At 45.4% G+C, this 24,862-nt stretch overlaps 1 protein-coding gene across 2 annotated transcripts in view; it reads left to right on the top strand.

The window, feature by feature from the left end:
• OIT3 (oncoprotein induced transcript 3) overlaps window positions 1-23,927 on the top strand; it is a 30,972-nt gene extending 7,045 nt beyond the window's left edge. Inside the window, exons 2-10 of one of the 2 annotated variants that reach the window (XM_029087043.1) lie at window positions 148-227; window positions 2,270-2,644; window positions 3,620-3,730; window positions 7,901-8,023; window positions 10,966-11,088; window positions 16,495-16,655; window positions 17,299-17,714; window positions 22,127-22,226; window positions 23,736-23,927. In XM_029087043.1, the coding sequence (XP_028942876.1) occupies window positions 148-227; window positions 2,270-2,644; window positions 3,620-3,730; window positions 7,901-8,023; window positions 10,966-11,088; window positions 16,495-16,655; window positions 17,299-17,714; window positions 22,127-22,226; window positions 23,736-23,927 (1,681 nt within the window). The remainder of the gene's footprint in view (window positions 1-147; window positions 228-2,269; window positions 2,645-3,619; window positions 3,731-7,900; window positions 8,024-10,965; window positions 11,089-16,494; window positions 16,656-17,298; window positions 17,715-22,126; window positions 22,227-23,735) is intronic. The other variant, XM_010176579.1, reaches the window with a different exon arrangement.
• The last annotated feature ends 935 nt before the right edge of the window (window positions 23,928-24,862 follow it).

Below are 24,862 nucleotides of genomic sequence, written 5' to 3'. Positions count from 1 at the left end.
GCTGTGGTTCCCCCTCCACTGCTCAGAACTAAGGGCCACTTGTAGCGGGAGTGAATCTGCTCCTCTGCGTATCTCATGAATCATGGCACGAGAGATTCCCTTCCTAACCCAGGCTTGCACTCCCTGTGCCAGCTTGCAGCTCTGCAGCACTCTTATGACTACAGCAGCTGCTCCTGCCTTTTGTGCTGGATTCGAGGCCAAACAAAATGTGCTTATGGCTGAGGATGGTGTAGGGGTGTTTGTCAAGAGGGATGTTGTATTTGTGAGAATGTACAAGATAGCATGTCAGTGAGACAGATATTTACAGAGGTTGCAGCTAAATAAGGGTGACCTGATGGCCATTCCCCGAAGCATTTGTAGTTCCCACTTTAAAATCAGTGAAGCAAATCAAAATAATGAACCAAGAAGGTTTGTCTGCCTCCAGAGCATTCTAATAGAAACAATAGAATGTCTTCCCCCAACCCAAATTGTATCACCTTGTTGTTTAAACAAAACAAAACAGAGAGCAACTTTAGAACTGAAAAAGAAAAAAATGTGGTGTGCAAAGTGGAGAGTATTGCAGTCTGAGATGCATTTAATCAGAGTGGTTTGTTTTATTAGCCTAATTCTAGAAAATGGTAATCAATTTTCCTTATTCAAGGCAGTATTAGCATTCATTTTCCTTAACAGAGAATAGCTAGTCACGGGTAAATGGTGCTTAATCAGGTATTAAATGTAAGTGAAAATGAAACCTCTGGACTTTTAGAGAGGAAGCTGCCAAATCAGGGTTAATTAGGAGAAGACTGAAAATGTAATGAACACTTCAGTTCTTAATTATTTTTTTTTCTCCCTATGGTATTCTTATGTTTTAATTGTTTGCAGAAGGTTCAGAAAGGCCTCTGAAAAGGCCACACTCCTTGAGCACTGCATGAACAGACATTCACCTACAAGGAGGTCCATGTGTTTATACCTTGCCCTCACAAACATTCACTTCACTCACAAACATCTGATCTCCTGTGGAGATTTGGATGGCTTGTGGGCTTTGCAAGGAACTGGACTGTGTAGAGCTGAACATTTTCCTCCTCAGGAAGTCCTGATTCAGACCTTCATGCTCTCTAGATTTTAAGATAATAAATAAAAATATTTCAGGAAGCTGTTTTAGATGCAGGGAGGCGGCTACATCACAGAAAATCACAACATAGGTACTGTGAATCATAGAGGTGGTTAGCATTTGGCACAGGGAATTGGGGGACAGAGTCTCTGTAGCAGACTAGGGCACATCTAAGTGGATCTTTAAATACAGGGGGCTGCCACCTTTCTCTGTTACCCCACTACAGAATTTTACAGAGTGCATGAATTTGAGTTACAACTCTTTCAACTGACCTTGACATAAACTTACTGTAGGGTAAAGAGTGGAGAACAAAACCCCAGGTGAATGGAGCAGAGCCTCTTTCTCCTACCTTACCTCTCTAAGCATACATGCTTGGTTAGAGACAGCCTGCTGGGCTAAAGATCAACTTCTTGTGACATGGGATAGCAGTTCTTACTTTTAGCTGTTTAAAATTGTACTCTGAAGCGAGTAAGAACTGATAAATTAGGCTTAGAGAAAACTTACAGTTATATAGAGGTCTAATAATTGAAATGGAATAGTTTCTGTACACCTTAAATGTAGCATTCCTGTTGCATATCTTGCAGTTTGTTTTAACTGGTGCTTTGCAAAGTGATCTCTGGCTTGTGGTTATGACAGCTCAATTGTGAGGACTGATATAGACTATGAATGGATTTTTAGAGAGGCTGCATAACCTTTTTGAAGTCTGTTCCTCTTCTCCAAGGCATGTGGGAGAGTTACCAGTGATTTCAGGAGAAACTTGCAGGTGCTCAGTTAGTACTTGACCAAAGAGTGGATGTCCTAGGCTTGAATCAGTGCTCCCAGGACGTTTCCTACGGCAAAATCACTCCTTGGACTTGAGGTTTGCTAATATTACCTTCTGCCCCCGCCCCCCCGTCATACTCTACAGCAGCTAAACAGCAAGTCACTGTTGCATAATGTTGTAAGAGCTCTGTTAATTTACTTTTTCTTCCAAGACATTTAAGCCAAGCTGTCAGAATTTTCCATAAGGCAATTAAGTTAGCTGGTGTTGCTGTTTCTCCCCAGGGATCTCTATTACAATGATTCTGTTAAATCATGAATAGAAAAAATAAATTATTTTGCGTTCCATGCAATTATCAGACAATAACTTGATTTGATATCTACCAGATGTTCTCTCTTGTCTCTTGCTGCATGTCTCAGCCCTGGACCCCTGCTCTGCCTACATCAGCCTGAACGAGCCCTGGAGGAACACAGATCATCAGATAAACGGTTCCCATGGCCAGCCGACATGCGACAGTCAAATTGACGGGGAGTGGTATCGCTTCACTGGCATGGCTGGTGATGCTATGCCTACCTTCTGCATCCCGGAGAACCACTGTGGCACCCATGCTCCCATTTGGCTGAATGGCAGCCACCCACGGGAGTCGGATGGCATCGTCCCACGCCAAGCCTGTGCCAGCTTCAATGGGAACTGCTGTCTTTGGAATACCACGATTGACGTCAAGGCGTGTCCGGGCGGGTACTACGTGTATCACTTAACTAAGCCTAGCGTTTGTTTCCATGCGTACTGCGGGCGTAAGTAACTGCTGAGGTCACTTTTATAGAATTATAGAATGGTTTGGGTTGGAGGAGGCCTTTTGGGGCCATCTAGTCCAACCCCCCAGCACTGAGCAGGGACACCTTCAACCAGATCAGGTTGCTCAGAGCCCCATCCAACCTGACCTTGAACGTTCCCAGGGATGGGGCTTCTACCACCCCTCTGGGCAGCCTGGGCCAGGGTTTCGCCACCCTCAGTGTAAAAAAACCTTCTTCCTTGCATCTAGTCTAAATCTCCCCTCTTTTAGTTTAAATCCATCACCTCTTGTCCTATTGCTACAGGCCCTGCTAAAAAGTCTGTGCCCATCTTTCTTATAAGCCGACCTTTAAGCATTGAAAGTCTGCTATAAGGTTTTCCTGGAGCCTTCTCTTCTCCAGGCTGAACAACCCCAACTCTCTCAGCCTTTCTTTACAGCAGAGCTGTTCCATCCCTCTGATCATTTTTTGGCCTCCTCTGAACCCACTCCAACAGGTCCATGTTTGTCTTGTGCTGAGGAAATCCCCTTGTCCCATGATGAAGGAGAGGTAGTGAGCATCCATATACCTGAGAGAGGTGGTGACTGTTTTCTGGCTCTCTCCCAGAAGCATGTCAGGTGATGCAGTGCAGATGGTGGCCTGTCTGTAAGGGATTGATTAGACTGTTTCACCTCTGTGAATTTTAGCCTTTGTTCAGCTAGCAGAAATCTTCTGTAGCTGACCTGGCCACAGTGATTTAATGCTCTCTGTGGGCCCTGTGGTTTGTCTTGGCATGGTACCAAAGCCAAAATTTGCATCTCTGACTTACAGTAATTAAACTAGATTGTTTCTTATCAGCTTCAGTGGTTCAGCTTTCCTAATATGGGCTACGTCTGTAATTGATGGACTAGACGTAGGGCATGAAGCTGACAGTACAAATACAGTATTTTTGGTGCATGCTCAGTGGTTTGTGCTCACAATATTCTTGTCATGCCCTAGATTTTTATGACATCTGTGATGTGGTGGATTGCCAGGGCTCCTGCCTGGACACTAGTGACTGCACGTGTTCCCTGGGGACAACACTGGGACCTGATGGACAGACGTGTCTTGGTAAGGGTGAAAGTACCTTGTGTCAGTTACTGACGTTTTCTTTGCCCTTTGTTTCGTTGCTCACATCTCAGTCCGTTGTTTTACAAAGTGGTATGAAAAAGGAAAAGCATCCTGAGAGGAGTTTTTCCCCCTTGCTGCCTAGAACAGATCTTTGATTCTGTAAATGGTTCCCAATCTCTCCCCACAGGGCGAGATATGACATCCCATGGCTGAGTGCATTTGGGTGCCCCTGGAGCTACGCAGGTACAGAGGCGAGATTTGCTTTCTGCCTGGTCCAGCTGCTGAAGGCAGCAGCTTCACTGCCCGTATCAGAGTCTCATTGCAAGATCACAGTACAGCCTCATTGGTATTCAGGGATGGCTGTGCTGTCAGTCATTAGGTATTTCCTCCAAGAAAAGTTTTGCTGGCTGGCCTAGGGCTATGCACTAAGCTTCACCATACTTACTGCCCTTGCGGGGCATTGTGCAAAGCCTGGGCTTTGAGGAGAGCCAAAGGATTGCAGGTCACAGCACAGCCTCAGTGGTTTTAGGCAACATGACAAGGTGGTGTTCAGGGGGCTGGCATGATGACAGCACTGGCAGAGAGCAACATGACCAGGAAGGAGGTGGAGGGCCGTGAGAGCAAAGCAGGGAACGTAGGCTTTGGAGATTTGTGAGGGAATATCCATGAACCCCTGAGGAGAGGATGACTGTGGTTGTATGTGGTGCTGGGAGGCGACCATCTGAGCTGTGAGGTCTTAGGAAAATGGTCTGTGGGGCAATGCAAGGGGCTGGGAAAGGAGTGGCTGTTGGGGAGCTGCAGAGCCACACCGATGGATAGCAAGAGGTGCTGTGGAGGGAGGAAGGGTACTATGTTCAGGGGAAGTGAGATCTCATCTTTGTCTTTGAGGCTTGATTTGGTGGGGATGTTGAGAGCAGAGCTGGTCCAGCAGGCTGTGTGGCAGATGAGTTTCTTCCATATGGACTGTAGCTGACAAAGCAGGTGTGGGTGGTTTCCTTCTTCACATTCCTCATGTCTGTGGGCATCAGGGTAGGGGCCACAGTCGTTACAATCTGTGGAGAGATCATTCTGGCCCTGCTGCAGATTTACACTTGCTCACACCGATTCTTCAAAACAGTTTTGCTTAATCTGCTCCACATTTCTGCAGCTGAGTGGCTGATTTAGCACTCTCAGCTAATTAAAAGCATCTATTGGCTGCTTCTCTGCAAGACTTCCAGGTGCAGAAGTGCCCTTGACAAGCACCAGCACAACAAGGGCGTGGCAGGTTGTCAGGAAAGGATTTCCTGCAGCAGGGAGACACACAGGAGTCCCAAGCCTGTCTGCCTGTGCTGGAGCTGCCTTCATCCCCCTGTGGCCAGGCCAGGCAGGAATTGTGTACTGCTGCTTTTCTTCATGATAACCAGATGGCACAACACCTCAACTGTAATAATCACACTGGTTTACTTACCTGAAGCCTCCCTTGTACAGCTCACTCATCTTTCTGATGACTTTCTGTTGTGCTGAGTAATTGTGCAATTGCATATTGAGAGCAACTGTGCCGGCCTTCCAGAGAAACCAAACAAATCTGCATGAGCCCTTCCCGTGCCTTTCCTATACAGAGAATATTCTTCCTTTCCCAGCTCACCCTAAGAGCGGGGCTGATGATGCTGCAGTAATGCTAAGCAGCTCTGTGAACCTCCTTGTGCTAGGCTGACTTCTCTTCAGTACATTAAGTGCTTTGAATCCTGCTGATCCTACCTTATGTTTTCATTTGCAAACTTACTTAGGGGTTAGATTAGGTCTTAGATTTTGTCATAGTTCCACCAACCCAGTGCATTTTTTTTGACGTCTGAATACCTGGATCCATGTTGGACTAAGCCATGGTTAAAATCAGTTCAGCACTCTCCCAACTCAGTCTCAAGAAAACTAGCCTGTGTCCCAGAAGTGCTGGTTGTCACTGGTGCAGAAGAGCAGGGACAGATTTGCTGTGTGTTGCAGAGCTTGGAGGACTGGCAAGGTGAATTGCTGGTTACAACCCTTGGCCAAGCCAAGCTTCAGGACCTTCTAACAGCGTCCCTATGTCTTTGCCAGTAGCCCTTTTCCTGTTTTGCCTTCTGTTTTTAAGCAGCTTTAGCTTTATCATTAGAAGGGAGAGTATGGACCGTCACATGTGAAAAGGGAGGCATCTGTCTCCTGGACATGCTTCCCGCCTCCCGTGGTACCAACCATTTCTTTGGCTAAAAATATTCAATTCATGTCACTTGTGGAAGGAGACAACACCACGAGCTCCAAGCTGTGGGTACTGCGTACACATGGGACCACTTAGGTCTAAGAGAGCTCATCTCTGACCTGTCTCTTAAAATGGTATTTTTCTGTTTTCTTGTTTTTAAGCTTTTGACATCTACTAAGTGGTAACTTCCAAGCTGTTTTGGTGAAATCCCATGTGAAACTTGATTGATAACCTCAGCATTCTGGCCTACCTGAGAGAAATCGTTAGTTTTGTGGCTGAGCAATAGCAATGATCGTCCCTTCCTCTCTATTTGATTCATTTTTTGTACACAGAGATTAAATCCGGTTGAAGAATGAGAATCTCGGAGAACAAAGTACCTTTCAAAAAAAAACGCAGGCAGACGTAGAAGAACTTTAGCCTCTCAAAGAGAAAATTAGGAGGAGTTTACTAAGAGATTCAAAAGCATCTGCTGTGCTTTATCCTCAGTACACTGGAGGGCTCTAATCTAGAGCTGAATGCAGCCAGCAGAGAAATGTGACACAGGTACTGTTCATGGGTATATTGGTTTTGGTTATAAAAACTCAGTCCAGGCCCATTACAAGGTTATTCTGCAACCTCCAGAAAGTGTGGGATGCCAGCTCAGTCACTTCTCTTTCTTCTGAGCTGGAGAGGTAGGTGCCATAGCTCTGTGGAGGAGCAGGGAGAGCTGTTGTGGGGCAGTGAGGAGCTTGAGTCCTCAGAGGGAGTAGCTCAGAACTGTGCTCTTTGTCTCATCTTTGATACAGAGCATCTAAGCAGTAAATGATCGTGATGGCCTGCGTGGCACCAGCGCCCAGGTTAGGCCTCACCATGGTGAGCTGACATTTCTGAGCTTTCCAGGGCAGGGAGCAGCCAGAGCTGAGGCAAGAAGCCGAAACAATGAAATTTCTCATGACATAGCTTTTCTTGGGGAAGCTTCATGGGGGTCACTAAAGTGTTTTGGTTTGATTTCAGCTTTGGTTATATGTTTACAGCTGTTTTTCATTCTTGTGTCTTTTTTTTTTTTTTTTTTTTAAATAAGGATTGAATAATTTTAAATTGCTGTAGGATAGTTGATCACATGTGGCAGTAGCAGATGTGATACAAAATTAGATAGGGTTTATTTTTGACCAATTTTGGTATTCATCTAGTTTTACCATGCAGTGAAGTCATGTTAACTCCATTTTGATGTCTTTGAGTGGAGTGCAGAATAGTTTAGAATGGGAAGATAGATGAAAGCATGAACTCCCCAGCGTGTGGAACCAGTTTCAAAGTTTTCCAGTGGGACTGTGTCCATCTTCACTCCAGAATGGCTGCTGTGTGCGTGCTGTCTTTCCCCCAGGTTGGCTGTGTCCCAGAGGTAGACACAGCATGGCCAAATACTCTACTGCTGTCAGTAGATCACAGAGCGTTAGGGATTGGAAGGGACCTCGAAAGATCATCTAGTCCAACCCCCTGCCGGAGCAGGAACACCTACAGTAGGTCACACAAGAAGGCGTCCAGGCAGGATTTGAATGTCTCCAGAGAAGGAGACTCCACAACCTCCCTGAGCAGCCTGTCCCAGTGTCCTGTCACTCTCACAGTGAGAAAGTTTTTCCTCATGTTCACATGGAACCTCCTGTGTTCCATCTTGCACCCATTGCCCCTTGTCCTGCCACTGGACATCACTGAGAAGAGCCTGGCTCCATCTTCCTGACATTTGCCCTTTACATAATTATAAACATTAATGAGGTCACTCCTCAGTCTCCTTTTCTCCAAGCTAAAGAGACCCAGATAGTCACCTTTAGCATTTATTGGGATCACTCATCTCTGTTGCCCTGATTCAGGTCAGGAAGCCAAGAAAGCCAGTCAAGAATCTGACCAGTGCTCCCATGTAACAGCCCCTTTTTGCCAGCTGTGTGTTTACCAGGGGACATATTATGACACTGGATTTTTTTTTCCAGATGAAAATGAGTGTGAGCAGAACAACGGAGGCTGCAGCGAATTTTGTGTTAACCTGAAGAGCTCCTACCGCTGTGAGTGTGGGATCGGGCGCACACTGGGAAGTGACGGGAAGACCTGTGAAGGTGAGCTTTCAGTTATCACAGTCCACTGGAAACGATACAAATCATTCCCCTTCCCTTGCAGCACTAGTTCTCACTTGGCTCCTTGCAACTGCGATTAAATGTCACTCATATCACTGTGCTTGCCAGTGGGGTTGTTCCTGAAATATCTCTCTAATCAAGTAGAGTCTCCTTGTTGTTCTCCCTGCCTTGTTAATTTCTGTTAGGATTTGTTTGTATTTATCTCTATCGGGGGGGGGAGAGGCAGCAGTGGATTTGGAAGATCAGTTGTCCAGACAGAACTAGTTATTGCTGGAGCTGCTGGGATTTGGCTCTGGAGATTTTGATGATAGTTTTGCAGTGGCAGATTTAGCATGGCTGGTTTTTGACAGCTAGCATTAGGTATGGTATAATGTCATAATATTAGACTAGAGCATGAGGATTGCTTAGCCTCCCAGGGTAGAGATTGAGGAGAGGAGGTGCCAGTTGGTAAACAGGAGGTAGATTTGAGATTAGGGCTACATTTTGATTGTGTGCTTTTTGTTAAGTGGTTAGTTGTGGGCTCTGGTGTCTGCAGCTGCTACAGTTACTTCCCAGTGGTGTCAAAGCCAGGTTGCAAACTCTTGATGAGTTTAGATGGGTAGCTTGGCAGGGGCTTAAAGAGGTTTGATCTGTTGTCACTAATAATGTACAAATATCTCTGAGCAGAAATATGAAAAAGCACAGCAAAAATTGACTCGTGCCTCATGTTTTCTGTGGTCAGCTGTGAAGAGCACTGGCATCCCTCACAAGCAAAGCTGCTGTGTTGTATGTTCACAGATATTGCGGGGCATCAGACAAGAATAATAGCTACAGATATGCCTCACTTTTGAGCTACCTGATTGCCAGAACTGAATACATCTGCAGTCTGCATGCAGCCTGAGGTTAGCTGCTGTGTGGCAGACCCATGTGGTGCACGGAGAGAGAGGGATTGCCATTGTATTTTTGAGCTGGACTCTACCCTTCTTTATGGTTCACTGAAGGATGGCTCCAAGCTGCAGTTTTTGTCCCTGTTTTCCCCCTCTATGATACCAAAGCACATTGCATCTCGCTTCTGTGAAAATCTCCTCTCTGAGCTCTGTTAAGAAAACATCACTCATCCAGACAATTATGCTTCCCTGGGGAAAGCTGCTGTGCAACATGCTCCTTAAGTACTTCTTAAGTTGTGTGGGACCAAATGTGATCTGTGGGCTTTGTCCCTTCCACGTTGTGCACTGAGCTGGTGGGGTATCATGTAAACCAGCTGTACTACGTGGCAGTTTTATTCCTGAGCACTGCGCTCTTCTGACAGGGTTGGAATAGTCTGTGCTTAGAAACTTGTTTGTTTCTGCTGTTCCCAAAGTTGGATTTTAGGGCCTTTGATATATCATTTAATTTCACCTTCTGTAAGAAGGATGGTGCATTTCATGAGTTTAACACTGCTGCTGAGTGTTTTTACAATCTTGTTAGTGAGTTTTATTTCTAAAGATGTGCCCTCAGCTTTGTGAGCCATTGGAGTATGTGATTTACTTGTAAGCCACCTCACAGCTGTTACTAAAAAGAGCAAATGCAAGAGATTTAGCTTGCTTACATGAGCTGGTGAGGCTGAGTAGGGTTGAGAGATCTCAAAATTTCCCTTATAATGCTTTACCTATTAGTTCAACCCATGTGGAGTGTCCAGGCTGTTGTTTTCCATGCTTTCCTAAGGATAAGTATGGGATTTACATTTTTTTCTTTACATTTCAGCAAAAACCACAGTCATTTCTGATGCAGGCTTAGGGAGAAATATTTTGTATTTCTGACTTGTTTAGTATTATTGTTTCACTGAGAACATCTAGCAGTATTTGTCCCAAAGGGTTAAAAAAAATCAAGCAGTGAAGGTTGGGGTTTTTTTTACAAAAAAGTCGTTATACTCTGTCATTTTCTTTATAATAGAAAACCAACAACAACTGGAAATGACCTTACTTGCCTTAGATTTTTCAAATCTTTAGAATGTATTTGAATGACCTTTCAGGCCTTTTCTGCAGCTGTAGTGGCTAGGAATATGTTTTACACAAAAATTCGGATCCTCAGAGAATTGCCTCACCTGAATAGAAAAGACATAAGAAAAGGCATGACAAATCTCCCAATTAGCTGTGCTGCCCTCTCTCCTCTGCACTTTACAACAGGGGAAAATTAGGAGGGGAATCGACCTTACACTGTGAACTTTGTGTCATTCTGTCCCTGTGATAATACACCTCAGGATAGCTAAACTCACAAACTAGCAAAATTTCCTGCTAAACAAACTTCTACAAGCAGAGTTTCATCTTCAGCCTACAAAGGGGTGCAGGCATCCAGTATGCCCACTTCTGTTATGGCTGGGAAACCCACAGGCAAAGAGCGCCTCATCTTCTCTCTGGTGTTCCCTGATGGGAGTAGGAGCTGGCGACCTGTGAGTCTGTCCTCCCCAAGACACCTTCCCTGCAAACCTCAGGGCTTTAATTCTGCTGATGACTAAGGGAGTGAGTATGGTTCCACATGGAACTCCAGTTTTAAGATTTTCCCTGCACCTTTTTGAAGTAAGAAACAACATAAAAATTTTGTTTAAGAGAATGTCTCGGAAGTTAGAAAGGGCCAAGCTGAAGCTTGCCTATTGGGCCTTCTTATGGATGCCAGTTATATCACGCAATTTAATTTGGTAAGCTTTTTCACTGAATTCCTTGGTGAAAGAATTGGTGAAGAAATTCCTTGGTGAACATCATGGTGAAATGACAAACACAGGGAATTGTACAATTAAAAATAGGTTTCCACTGCATTTTCTTGGAAGCAATCTCTCACTGTACTGTTGCCTTCAAGCTCTGTGTTGGTCATACTGTTTGTTCAGCAGTTAGGAGCATATGTTGGGGACTGCATAGCTGCCACACAGCTGCCTAAGGAGCAGGATGTGCTGATTTTCCTTTCTTTTGCAGAAATTGAAGGCTGTCACAATAACAACGGAGGCTGCAGCCATACCTGTATTGAAGTGGGAGACACGTACCAATGTGAATGTCCTAGAGGACTTGTTCTCTCAGAAGACAACCACACTTGCCAAGGTAGGTAAACAAAATCTCCCTGGCAGCCTCTGTCCCCTGGAAGTCAAGAGTACATCTGAAGGAACTTCTTGTTTTTGTTGTGTTCTCTTAGTCTGTCCTTTCCAGTTTGGTTAATGGAGCTTTGTCATTTAATTATCCAAAACTGAGAGCCTGGAGACACTGCTTTTTTTTACCAGTCAAGAGAACAGAGACCCAGGACACACCTGAGCGCATCTTGCATCACAGGCGGGTTTGGCAGTGTTCACTTCCAATTAAGATTGCTTAACATCTCTCATTATATTGCTCTGCTTCAGTTGTGTATGCCTTTGACAAATTTATGCTATTAGAACTGAAATTTTCCATGCTTCAAACTGGGCTTTTAAAATTTCAGCTCAGGTGGTTCGGTCCCTTCCAAGAATGGGGTTAAAGGGAAAGAAGGGAAAGACCTTTTCTGCCCCCCCTGCCCCGAAGTGTCTCAGTAGCCATTCCAGTAAGCATTCCAATGTCTTGAAGCAGGGCACTAGTTCTGCTACTAGGTGCTTCTGCTATCCCTTGGAAAAGTGCCCTAGATACCATCTGAAAATTGACTGTTGCTTCTGCTGCATAGAGGCAAGGGAAGTGTTATCCTTGGAAGAACTTCCATCTGAACTTTTCTGCACTCCTGTATGCAGGGAGTCCTTCTTGCTGACTCACTTGCACCTATAGCATGCACACGGAGCATGGAACAAATATGTTCCCTGGTCTGGGTTGCAAGAGCTGAGCAAGATTTCATTTGCAAATACATCCAGGCTCCCAGGGTAAACTTAGCTCTGTAGCAGCAAGTGCAGGGAGCAGAGGATCAAGGAGAAGTTCCCGAGGGCATTGAGAGTTAAGGTCTGTAACTCCTCCTGCAATGACTTCTTACAATCGAGGACTTGCATCCAGGATTCTTCTGGTTCTCATGATCCCACAACTCGCTGAGCCCCTGAGGTGTTGAAAGCATCACACAGCCTGTGTGTCTTACAGAGAAAATGTCTACTATGATCCTCTACTGAAGGGACCTACAGTCAAAACTGCATGTTGAGGAGAGCTGTGTGGGCATGTGAAAGGCGGACAGAGGTAATTCTCTCTGGTGAGTCTTATCTGACTCTCCTGGCCTTTTCTCAGACCTGTCAGGCTCAGCACAAAGCTGAAGAAGGCATGGGACTGCCCTGGTAGACACACCTCATAGCCCTCTGCTTGTGTTCTGCCTTGGTGGGCCTATGAGGAACCTGTGTGGTTGCTTTCAGACATTTCCATGGGAATTTGCTAATGGGCTGGACTCGGGCAATAGCCAGGGCAGGATCTAACAATGCAGGAAAAGGGAGCCCGTCGTGGGCTCATTCACTTGGCCTTAAGATAACAGCAATGAGCTGGTGTTACCTGGTCTGTTCAGACATGAATCTCCTGTGGTCTGATGTGTTACGAAGTGCCCAGACATCCATTAGAGAAACAATTCTAGACTTCATGGTGCCCAACAGGGCAGGTATGCCTCAGAGAGGAAGGTGGAATGGTTCTACTTGATGAAATTTCAGCTTTTTAAGCTTTTTAGAAATGCAGGCACTGTTTTCAGGAGTGAGCGCTGCACACTTGGGATTCAGTAGTGCTTACTGCTCCAGCGGAGCCAGGTGTGGAGGAGGAGATGGAGATTTCCAAAAGCTGTGATTATACTTACTGATTGAAGGTCTGATGATGGATACAGGCCAGAAAAGAGCAATATTTTTCAATCCTGGCTCCCTGAGGCAACCCCAGCAGAGTTAGAAGGCTGTGCATTTCCACAGCCTTTCCTCTGAGGCTGCTAATGAGAGCAGCAGCACTGTCGGGTGCCAAGCTGGGGCTCAGGATACGGCGTCTCATAAAGTGAGATTACTTGTTCTTTTGCATTTCATGAATTTATGTCCCCATGCAGTGGTTTGCCATTTTGAGCAGGTATGACAGAATATTTCCAGAACTGTACCATGCAGTTTTTTATGGCATTTTATCAGGTTTCTAGTGGTACAATTAACAGTGCAGGGCAGGCACAATTGCCTGAAGAAGTTGGATCTGCAACCTATCAACCCTACCCTGCACTGTCTCTATATTCAGAACAAATATTATTAATCTTCCACAGAAATCACAACCTTGGCTACAATTTTTCTACAAAGATATCAGCCAACAAAATGCTTAGAATTTTGCAGACCAACCTCATACCCTACCTCTTTCTGAAGTGTGGTGGTGAAGTGCTTTTCTGCCCCCTCCCATGCTCAAGCCTTGTGTGCAGCTAAGCAGGGTACAATGGTGTAGTGTGCTTATAAGCAGTGGTTTGACGTGCCATTTGACATGCTTGCCAGCACCAGAGAGCCTGTTCTACTCAGCAGTCTGTGTAAAAAGATAACTCCTGCTCCAAGCAGCTGTACTTTGAGAGGCCGAGGAATGAGCCACAGGCTGGACAAGGAGCATGGTGCCAGTGACAGCTGACAGCAAAATGAGCGTTGGACTTGCCACAGAACCTTCCTACCATGGTCAGGGTTCTTGCAGGTATTGGTGCAAAGCAGAGTTTAAAGTGATAATGAGGAGACTTCCCCAGCACTTAAGGATGCTCTGCAGTGTATGACAGTGAAGAATTGAAACATTTCACTGGCAAAGACTGAGTGAGGCTTGTAGGAGCTTTGCAGGCTGGGATAAGCCCAGGACAGGGATGCAAGAGATGGAATGCTGAGAGCAAGTCAGGAGAGTGCAGATCTCTGAACTGATGCAAGAAGTTGTGGATAAAAGAGGATTCCTTGACACCCAGGATAACTCATTTCTGCTGGTCCGTGCAGTCGGGAGCTCTGTCCTGGTTTTTGCTAGGGTAGGGTTAATTTTCTTCTTAGTAGCTAGAAAGCCCTGTGTTTTGGTTTCAGTGAGGATTGTTATGAGGAGGAATGTTGATAAGGTACAAGGACACTGTGCTTGGGCAGTTTCCAAGAAGAGAGGACTGGAAGGGGGGAGTGGAGAAGAAAAGTGTAGTAGTCAGTAACACCCAGAATTGACAGTTGGATACGCCAGTGAGATATTCCAGATCATATCACGTCATGTTTAGGGTATTAACCAGGGCTGACCAGAAAGGGGGGGACTCTCTCGGGAATCGCTCGAGCTCACTTTTCTGGGATTGCGGTTTTGGCTTCAGGGTTCCTTTTTGCTCCTCCGGGATTGTTATCAGCGGGTGGTGAGCAACTGTACTCTGCATCACTTATATATACGTATATACATATAGTTGTTATCATTATTATTGTTATTATTATTTTAATTTTATTTTACTCTAATTATTAAATTGTTCTTATCTCAACCTACAAGTCTCCTGACCTTTACCCCTCCAATTCTCTCCCTGATTCCCTGGGTGAGGGGCTGTGAGTGGCTGTGTCTTGTTTGGCTGCCAGCTAAGTTAAACTGTCACAAGCTCATCACTTGCCCTGGAATAACAGGTCTGCCTATAGTGACAGCTACCTTGGCAGCTCTTTTTCAGCTCCCCCTGCAAGGCTGTTGCTGGCAGTCTGTCTTGGGGAAGTCAGGCCTGCTCAGAGCTGAATCACTCTGATGCACACAGTCTCTCTGCTCACAGCACCACTGTTAAATTGGTAAAAGTGAAACACTGTTCTCAGTATTGATTACTCCTCTGTGTACAGGTGTCTAGGGTGGTTTGAGTTACGTTACCAGTTACTCCGAGGTGATTATTATAAGCAGTTTCCCAGAGTGTTTTCCCAAATAGTGATGAGTTGGCTTGAATCAAAAGTGGATCTGCTCACAGATTTCATTCACTTATTTCTGTGCCCAGGTGGTGGAGTGCACACAGGCAACTCCTGCAGTGCCAGAGCAGAGGTTAAATGGGTGTCTCCTCTTTCTTCCCTTTTGTGCCAATCAAAGACATTTAGAAACAGAGATAGCCTGGTCCTGAACTTTGGAGAATTGCAGCTGGCATCCAAACTCTCTTGCCCTGAATTACACTTTATAAAAGCATTACATTTTCTTGTTCGTCAAGGAGTCCCTAGAACAATGAGTCCTTAAATCCAAATTGAGCCAATCAGTTCTCCAAAGGATATTCATCTCTGCATTGCACTGTGTTCTCACAGTCCTTTTGTCTCCTTCTGAGCTTTGCCATTTGACATGCTCGGTTATTCCCACTTGCCTTCTACTGCAGATGGAGGAAAAGTTAAGGTAATTCTTTAATTTTCTGTTCTAACCCAGCAATGTCATTATGAGAGCACATCGCTTTGGGCACACTGCATACATTTTAGCATATCACCTTGAAAAGATCAACTTTAATAAAAAATACTCCCTGCAAGTACACAGGGACCTGTAACTCTGTGTTACAAGTGCCTTAGCTGGGGCATGAGAATTTTTTTAAGGGGGGTAAGAGGCATGTTTAGCACTGTACCTCGTATCCAAGATCCAGAATTATATATAATTAACTTGATTGAAATTTAGGGAAGGCAAATCATATGAATGTCAAGGATAGGGACTATTATTAATTTTAGGAAAAAGCTTGGCAAACCAGTATATTTGCAAAAAGTTTGTTGTGTGATTCTAAAATATGATAAATAGAAATTCTGGAGGCGATTTGTTTTTCTGGCTGAGAAGAGACTAGAATATACGCACTAGTATGCTTGTTCTATATCTAACTGAATAGATATGTATACACTCAAGGAATATAGATAGCGATTGCTTTTTTAATTAAAGATTATTCTCTTATGTCCTTTTTCATTTTGTGCAATCTCTACGTTCTCTCCCACTTCTTATGTAATGGAATTTTTAATTTTAAAAAGTTCACCTGGAGATCTGTATTGAAATTCAAAGATTGAAGGAGGTAGGATGAGTGAGCTAATTGGGTTGGTTTGTCAGAGCTGGGTTTATTGCTCATAAAAATACTATTACGGTATTTTGAAGTACTTCCATTTTAGCTTGCTATCTGTATGGAATTACTCTGCCTTGTTTTGACATATTCTGGGTTTAATGTAAAATGTGATAAAAAGGGTCTTTAAAAATGGCTTTGCCCTGGGGTGTTGTGAATTTGATATCCATATCTGGGAAAGGCTCTTGCCAGGACACAGCAGTGCAAGAGGTATCAATCAAACCTGTGCTGAATATTAAGTATAGCTAGAAACACTGCATAGCTAAGTTTCTGCCACAAGTATAACATCATCTTTGTCATCTTTTGTGGCATCATTGTGCCAAGAGAATTTGGGGCACTTGTAGCTCAGGTTTGTGTTGCGTAGATGGGAATGTAAGATAGGTAGTTCGGTTACTATGGTTTGATAGCATCGTAAATGTAGCAAAGGATGGCCCTTTCGTTCCCCCAATAGTAACAGATACAGCCCTTGCACAGCGTCCTGATACTGGTACTCCCTGATAGTTTTGTAGCACAGACTGTTATTCTGGGGACTTTTCTTGTAGTTCCAGTGCTGTGCAAGTCCAGCTCTATTGAGGTGAGCATCCCAAAAGACCTGGTTGGAGGCCTGGACCTTTCCCTCATCAACACTTCCTGCAAAGGAGTATCCAATGGCACTCACGTCAACATCCATTTCTCCTTGAAGTCCTGTGGCACTGTTGTAGATGTATGTATACCCACTGCTGTTCTGTCTCCTGGGATCTCTCTGGTTTGGGGACTTGGCTGTGGCTTACTTGGGGAATAAAGCTGATTTAGGTGTACCACCAGAGCAGTTTTCTGTGTTGCCGTGCAGCTGGCCTCCAATTAGACCTGGGGTGGTATGCTGAAGTAGGAGAGCTTGTTCCATTGCCTCTCCAGTGCTGTGCATCTATCAGCATGGGTACTGCTTTCTGCTCACCTAGCGCTTCAGAGTCAGCTCCACTCTCCTTCTGGTGCAGAAAGTGGTGTCACCCTTCACCCTCCTCTTGAGACAGAATCTGGTCCCCTGATAATGTTTCAGAGGTTATACCAGCAACTGGTTGGGAACTAGAGAGCTGATCTTAGCAGATGAGTAGCAATTGGAAACAATTTTCTCTGCTTCATGCGGGAGTACAGTGCATCGAAGTTGACAGCAAACTGATAGAGGCCCTTAGTTCACAGGTAAGGATGAGCATCATTCCGGTTGCAGTATATAAATTCACAGGCTGTACTTTCAGTGGCTAGTTTATGTCTGAGTCTCCTGAATGAGGTAAACTCAGCTGCTTGTCTCAACTCAGAGAGCTGTTTCTCAATGATCTCCCCTTTCCCTTAAACTCCTTTCTTGGCTGCAGGTAATAAATGATAAAATCATTGCCACCAATCTGGTGACTGGCTTGCCAAAGCAGACTCCAGGAAGCAATGGGGACATCATTGTCCGCACCAGCAAGCTGCTGATCCCGGTGACATGTGAGTTCCCACGCCGGTACACCATCTCTGAAGGTTATGTGCCCAACCTCAAGAACTCTCCCTTGGAAATCATGAGCCGCAACCAGGGCATCTTTCCCTTCACTCTTGAGATCTTCAAAGACAAAGACTTTGATGAACCCTACAGGGGTGCTCTTCCCACCCTCAAGCTTCGAGACTCTTTGTACTTTGGGATTGAGCCCTTGGTACATGTCAATGGACTAGAGACACTGGTAGAGAGCTGCTTTGCCACTCCCACCTCAAAGATCGACGAGATCCTGAAGTATTACCTGATTCAAGATGGGTGAGTTCTCTGTTCCCTCCCTTGCTGGCTCTTAGAGGGGAATTGGCAGTGGGGCTAAGCTGCATTGCCTGTGTGGTGCAGGAAATGCTATAATTTTCTCCACAGCAGCCTATCTGCTGTGTTCCTCACAATCACCAGCAAGCAGGCCATCAAGCTGAAACCATCCATCCCATCAAAATTGTTTGGGAGAAAGAGTGGGAGGCAGTGAAAAAGGTTACTCCAAGTGCAGCCTTTACAGGACATAATTCTCTGTAACTAGCCTTGTGGACAATGGAGTTAGCTCCTGTAGCAAAGATATCCTTCCTGATATCTTCTCTCTGCCAGCCTGCAGAGTGCCAAGCCAATCAGCCCAGTCCCCCAGTGGTGGCGTGTCACTGCTCTGCAGCCGCCACAGCATCTAGAGGAAGTTTCTTGATTTTCTCATAATGGCCTTATTATAGCATGAGCCAGAAGACTCCATGGCTGGTCCTGGTAGGAGCTCCCCTTGTTTTGCTCTCTCTCTGATGCTCCTCAGTGCAGTAGGCTTTAGGGTCCCTCAGTTTGGCTATAATTTTCTAGGACGTTTGGTGTCAGTGATCTTTCCGGGATAGGCTAGTTAACAGCTCAGGGTGGATTTGTGGGTTTGCTGTCAGGTCTTCTTGTGATGGGTTTTATGTCAGAGGTTTGGGGAGCATTGCTGTGGGCTCTGCTGTGGCTCTTAACATGACCCCTGTTTTGAGACACTCATTTGTGTGCAAATATGACAGTGCCATGATGCAATGTTGCTGTGGAGTGTTTGCATCCAGCAGTGCCCGGCTGCTTAACCAGACAGTGCTGTGGAAATGTCACAGTTTGGAGCCAGTCTCCCCTCTAGGGAAGAAAGTCCAGCCAAAGTAGTATCTAAGACAACCAAGTGTTATAACTGAACAGTCAAGGGACTGTGCTCATGTCAATCCTGTGTTCTGTCTGCCAAACCATCTAATGAGAACAACAATTATTTCCTCAGCTGCCAGGCTAAATCACCCACTGTTACAGCTGGTGATCACAAGTCCTGTGTGATTGTGTTGTAGCAAAAGGGTCCTGCAGAGTACAGTACACTCATATACAGTTTTCATTTCCTTCTGCCAAAGGTTTCAGCATTAGCTTGTTCTCCCTCCATCCTAGGCTGCAGTCCTTCTGTCCCTGACATCTCTGGGGTTTATAGGTGGATTTGTAATGGAAGGATTGATTTATCAGCTCCCTGGCTTGGCTGTTCCTGTGGACCCTTCACAGAGTCAAGGCTCCAAACATTCATTCATTTCTTACCACGAGTGAAAATGATGGGCTTCAAAACAGTTGCCAAAACCTGAGCTGAATAGGGAAGGGAGAAGGCAAAAAATGTCATCCCTCGAATTCCCCACAGCACTAGTTGGAGGATTTATGGCACCAGCAGCCCCTTTGGTACTGTTATCCTGCAGAGGGCATTAAAACTTCACCAAAGGGAGAAGTGGGCTGGGGCTGGCGGGATGAAGCTGGCTGGCTGGAGCCTCAAACAGCCTGCTCCGTTCTCCATCATCGCTGGAGGCCCCAGTGTCCCCAGACATGCCAGCCCCCGTGTGCTGTGCTGTATTTAAATTGAACTGCTCACTTAGACCAAAGGCTAATGCTGTGTGATCGAGCTAACTGGAATTCTTTGTCTCTCTGTGTGCTCACAGCAATTAAAAAGTAAAATTAGCTGAATACACTGCTGATTTGTCCCTGCTCCAAACAGTTCCATAATAACCCGGTTTCCTTCCATCAACCCAGCCCCAAAAGCCCAAGGCAATAAAGATGGGATTTTTAAATCAGTTTGATTATGTAGGATCAGACCTGTGGGAGTTAACTGCAGATTCCAGAGGGAAACACTATTTAAATTTGAGGGGATATACCATAGACTGAGGGCTGGGAAATTTCCCTCTCCTGCCTTCTTCCCTGTTAATTCCTTGCCATCTCCAGTTGGCAAGAGGTGGGAGCCTTCTTCTGTGGGACTCCTCAACCCTCTCCCTATGCTGATGTGATCATGCTGGAAATCAGGATTTTCCCAGATCCCTCCCTGCTGTCTCTGTAATAGCCTGTACTGCTGCTGGCCCCACCAGCCAGCCCCAAAGCAGCTCTCCCGCTTCGCGTCTTGTTCTTCCTCTTTCTCAAAACTAAAATAAATAAAAGGCATTGACCGATTGCACAGGCGATAAACGTTGCAGCTCTCTGGGGCATCTGGAGCAAGGTCATGTCACTGAGGGCAATCCGCTGTAATCCCGCATGGTCAGGAGCTGCAATTTATCTGAGCATGATGTGGTTAAGGTAGTTCCATTGCAAGGCTCATCTTACACCTTGGGCTGCCCCTTCTTTGTAGGCTGAGGTGGTTATTTTATTCTCCAAGCCCTCCTCTCTACCCTGTAATCCCTCAGTGAGAGGGTCAGAGCACAGCTCCCATGGCACAGCCACTCTCTGCTCCCCTAACATGAGCACATTATGCACAGGAAAGGGTTATTTTCCCCATATCCTGACCAGGATCACTCATTTTCCTTCCATACCTGTGCTCCCTGCCCCTTCTCACCTCTCCAAGGTGGGAAGCAGGGTCTGAGGGTTTCCTAGGAGAGTGGGATGTGGTATGGCCCCACGCATAATGCAAAAGAGCTTGACCCTGTGACTTGGGAGGTTTCTGAGCTCTTTTTGTTGTGCTGTAATGCATTTGTCAGAATTCCCTGTAAGACATGCTTAGGGGCCTGCTAGGGCCACCATGTATCCCTGGTTCCTCCTTGTTCTTCCATTTTCCCTCTCCCTAGCCCCAACCAGTAGCTTTCTTGCCACCAGTGTGGAGAACTTTTGAAGAACCTAGGATTTAGGAGTCGGTTTGAGCCAGTATCCAAGAAACATCACCGTTTATATGCTCACAAATGAGGCCATACCTGTGAGTTGACTTTATGGCCCCAAAGCTTGGCCAGTCACTTATGAAAAGTCTTTAACTGTCATTCTTTACAATCAAATACCTCCAGGAATGCTACTTTTAAAAGCAATTCTCTCCTAAACAGCTTAGTAACATCTAGTGTTTGGCCTCAAGGGGGAGGAATCCAAGTCAATTTTTCTAGACGCGCGGTGTTAATTTATTAGCTCCCCTTGGATGACTTTTTATGTTTGCCTCCCAGGCAAGTTAACTAGACAAGCACTGCAGACAGGGATATCCCCTCAGACCGTAACCTCCACTGGCTGAGAAACGCTACAGAGCTACACAGTGGTGAAAATCATGCTGGGGTCAGACCCGTGCTTAGTGTTCCCGTCGCCATACACTGCTCTACTGTATGTAGCAGAAGGGCGATTCTGGGAGGGATTGCAGGAGGCTGCCGCCCACGGAGCCGAGTCAGCCCAACAGCATAGAGATTTCCAAACGTGTTCTAGTGAAAGCACAGCTCCATATAGATGCGGGGTTTGCTGCTGCTGTGTAATAACTGAACATGTCAAACCTCAGCATTTCTGACAGTGCCTTACATATTTCTGGTGTAAGGATGGAAGCTAAAGGTTGCTGCAAGAACAGGACTTCCAGCTGACATGTTGCTACCTCGTTTCTTCTACCATCTTTTTTTTTTTTTTTGGTCAATATCCTGCAAAGTCCACATTTCTGTAATTAACTTGCTAGAAAGGACAAGCTGCATTGTAATGCAATATAAAAGTAGCATCCGTGCCTCTCGGATTGCAATAGGCAGCAGTCACCATAACTTCGTCAGTTGCTGTTTCTCTGTCAAACTCTAAATAGGCTGTCATAGTTTATAAACAGACCACAACTGAAATGTAACTTTTTATAAAAGTAGCTTATTTTCTCGCAGTGCTAGTGATGGAGAAATTGAAATTGACTTTTAGTGTAGTGAATTTGTGCTGTCCAACCAAGTCCAGTAGGAAGAAAAATGTAAAAGATGTAAAGCAAAGTAGATCTTTTCGTGGTTTTCATCAGATGTGATATTTTAGTAACGTGGGTAAAGGCTTCTTCATTTTAAGCATGATTTATGCACATATATATGTGTATACAGAAAGTACATAATACATTAAACACTGTGCAGCAGTTCTGTTGATCACTGCAGGCTGATGCACAGGAAGGTGAAATGAGGACAAACTTGCCTGCAGCTCCCTGGCAGTCCCTCTGCTGAGGGGACTGGACCACGTCCTGCCAGCGCTCTGCTGCTGAGCTGTTCTGTGTCTGGAGATGCTATTATCATCGCTGTTGTTTTTCTCCATCGTTCCCAAATTTTCTTCTGTGGCCAAAGAGGAAGTAACATGCATGGTAGCTTAGCTTAAGAGAGCCAAGCTGTCCTTTCCTTTCTCTGGTTAAATGGGCTGGAATGTTTTTTCTCTTTCTTTTTCCATTTCTGGGAAACCCATTAAAACCTATCCCTCTGCTTTTCTGCGTTTTTTTTCTGCATCAGCTGCGTTTCTGATGATTCGGTGAAACAGTACACATCAAAGGACCATCTTGCCAAGCACTTCCAAGTTCCTGTGTTCAAGTTTGTGGGCAAAGACAACAAGGTAAGCTCAAAACCCACCTCTTGGGTATTGCATCGGGCCTGATCTGACTGAAGAGTCAGAGCAGAGTTAGCTGGGTTAGAGTGCAAAGGGGAGGAATGACTGGCCCAAGGCAGATGCTGCTGCACCCATTCCAGCAGTAGTGTCTTTCAGGAGCTTGACACAGGTACATTAGGAGAAGGTGATGAAAGCAACTAAAATTAAATAAAATAGGAAGGACAGTTGTGGAACATCAGCATCATAGCAGGTAAAAAACAGTGTTGTTTGCAGAGTAGTCTTAGTGGACCCTTGTATGCTGGGCCAGAAAAGTGTTCCTAGTCACCAAACAGAAACCCGGGGAGCAGGCACATTACGTAGTGTCCTGTCTTTAAAACAAGACAGTCCATAGTTTTTAATCTCTTCAACCTTATATCTTCTGTAGCTCATGTGAGTATAAATGCCAGGTTTCCAGATACAGGGCTAACATACTGTTTAATTCAATGTGAAACCAGGCTGTCCAGGCTGGTGGCACTCTGGGCAGAAGCTTTATAGTGGGAGGACAGTTGAAGGATAATGCTGTTTTCCTAATGCAAATAGTTTTCCTTTTCTGTGCTAGAAGAAAAGAAATCAGGTCTTTCAGTCACTGCTGTTATGCTCAGCCAATGCTGCTTGCTCCAAAAGGCATAAAGCTGCCCCTCCAGCTTCTGGAGAGCCTCGGTAGGGTTAAAACAGATAAGATCTTTCACAATTCAGAGATTTCACTTGGCTGTCTGATTGCCACTGCTGCCTTCAACCTGCATCGTCCCAGCCTGTGCAATGGATTTTGCTTCAAACCTCACCATTGACCAAACATTACAAATATTTGCTTCCCTAACTGCTGCTTGCAGGGATCTTGCTTACTATCCTTGTCGTTTAGAGGGCAGGGAACAGCAATCCTCTCACTGGCTGCCTTTACTGTGCAGAAAGAAAAGGCAGCTGTCTTCCTGCCTTTTGTGTTCTGCTTTTCCCCTCAACTACCAGTCTTAGCCCCTCATCAACCTGCATTTTCCTCCTTTACCCCTTGGTCTCCTATCTTTATGTTTTCTCAGCTCATGTCAAATTGTCTTGCATGTTTTTATCAATCCATTTACTTGTGAGGCTTCCTGTGTTCTTGGCCTGCTTTCTACCATGCAGCTCCTGCTGCTCCACGTGAGCTCTTCCAAGCTTACTCTTGGCGTTTTCATCCCTTTCTCTGGGGGATCATTTCATAATACCTTCATATTCCCTGTCTAGCCTTTGGCTAAGAGGCAGATGCCATGCTCTGAGATCTCATCTAGGCACTCTGGAAAACATGCCCTCTCCTGGGCACATAAGAAAACAGATGGAGCAGCCATTGTGGCTGTGGATGGCAGTGGTGGCTAAGGACCTTGCTGTGGGGACAGAAATGGCTGTACCATGGCAATTGTGTTGCTTGTGCTCTGAGAGCTGGCGGGGCTGCCAGGCTGATTCCCAGAGCTGTGCGTTGACTTGGCCCACTGTCTCGCTGCCCTCCAGGAGGTGTTCTTGCATTGCCGTATCCTCGTCTGCGGGGCGCTGGACGAGAGCTCTCGCTGCGCCCAGGGCTGCCGGAGACGGGTGCGCAGGTCGGCTGAGATGGAGAAGGAGGAAGAGGAGGAGGAGGAAGCTGGTCATGTGGCAAACCACATCCTGACAGGCGGCCCCATCAGAATCGACTTTGATGACTAACACCCACCCACTGGAACAGCACCTCTGCCTGAGACCAACTTTCCTTGTCAATGCCTTCTTTCGTGGTTATTTGAGAAACAGGAGGTATTTGGTAAAGCCCCACTTGAACCTCATGACTTGTTTTCCTAGCTGCATGGTGATTATCTGAAGTACGTTGGGCACAGGAGGCAGCCCTCTGAGTACAACCTGGATTCCAGAACAGTTTGGTTTTACCTGCATTTCTTCCCAACAACCCTTTGGTTGAAGGGACCCTGTTGCTTTGCAGGCCTGAAGCATTACCCAACTTTGTCTTTCCCTCCATCCACCTGCAGGCTCCACAGGACTGTTCGTCCTTGACTAAACAAATGTTATTCAAGCCATTCTTTCATCAGACAATACAAATAGTATTGTAGCTGAACATGTTTGTTATGCCGTTCAGTGAATGATGCTGAAGCTTTCAGATGTGCTGAGATTTTGGATGACCATTAATAAAAACGTATAAAAAATATACATCTTGTAATGTGTAAGTTCCTTGGAGCTATAAAACAGTTGTCATTACAGGGAGCTAAAGCTCAGATCTATCACAGGCACATTTTTTAAAAACAGTAAAAGGTATTGAATAAAACTCGATATTTTTTTAGTGTGTTTTGATAATTGCATGCAGTTTAACAGTGTTTCCTCTTGCATTTAATGTATCATTTTTCTTCCTCCTCTCCCCCTGCTCCCCCCCCCCAAAAAAAAAAGTGATGCCTTTTGTTAGTGCTATAGCACCTTGATTGTAAGAAAAAGACCATTAAACATCTATAAACACCACCCCCACCCCAAGCATGATGCTACCAAGTCTTTATTTGAAAGTTGTAATGCATTACGCTGGTCTAGAGAGGCTGTGGCTCTGACAAAGGGATTAGAGGAAGGCATGTTAAGTATTTATAGCAATTGTTTGTTATGGGGTAATT

Source organism: Antrostomus carolinensis, unplaced genomic scaffold (genome assembly GCF_000700745.2).
Source record: "Antrostomus carolinensis isolate BGI_N321 unplaced genomic scaffold, ASM70074v2 scaffold15410, whole genome shotgun sequence".
Lineage (NCBI taxonomy): Eukaryota > Metazoa > Chordata > Aves > Caprimulgiformes > Caprimulgidae > Antrostomus > Antrostomus carolinensis.
Note: the sequence above shows the minus strand (reverse complement) of the source record. Positions and strands in the feature narration are given on the sequence as shown.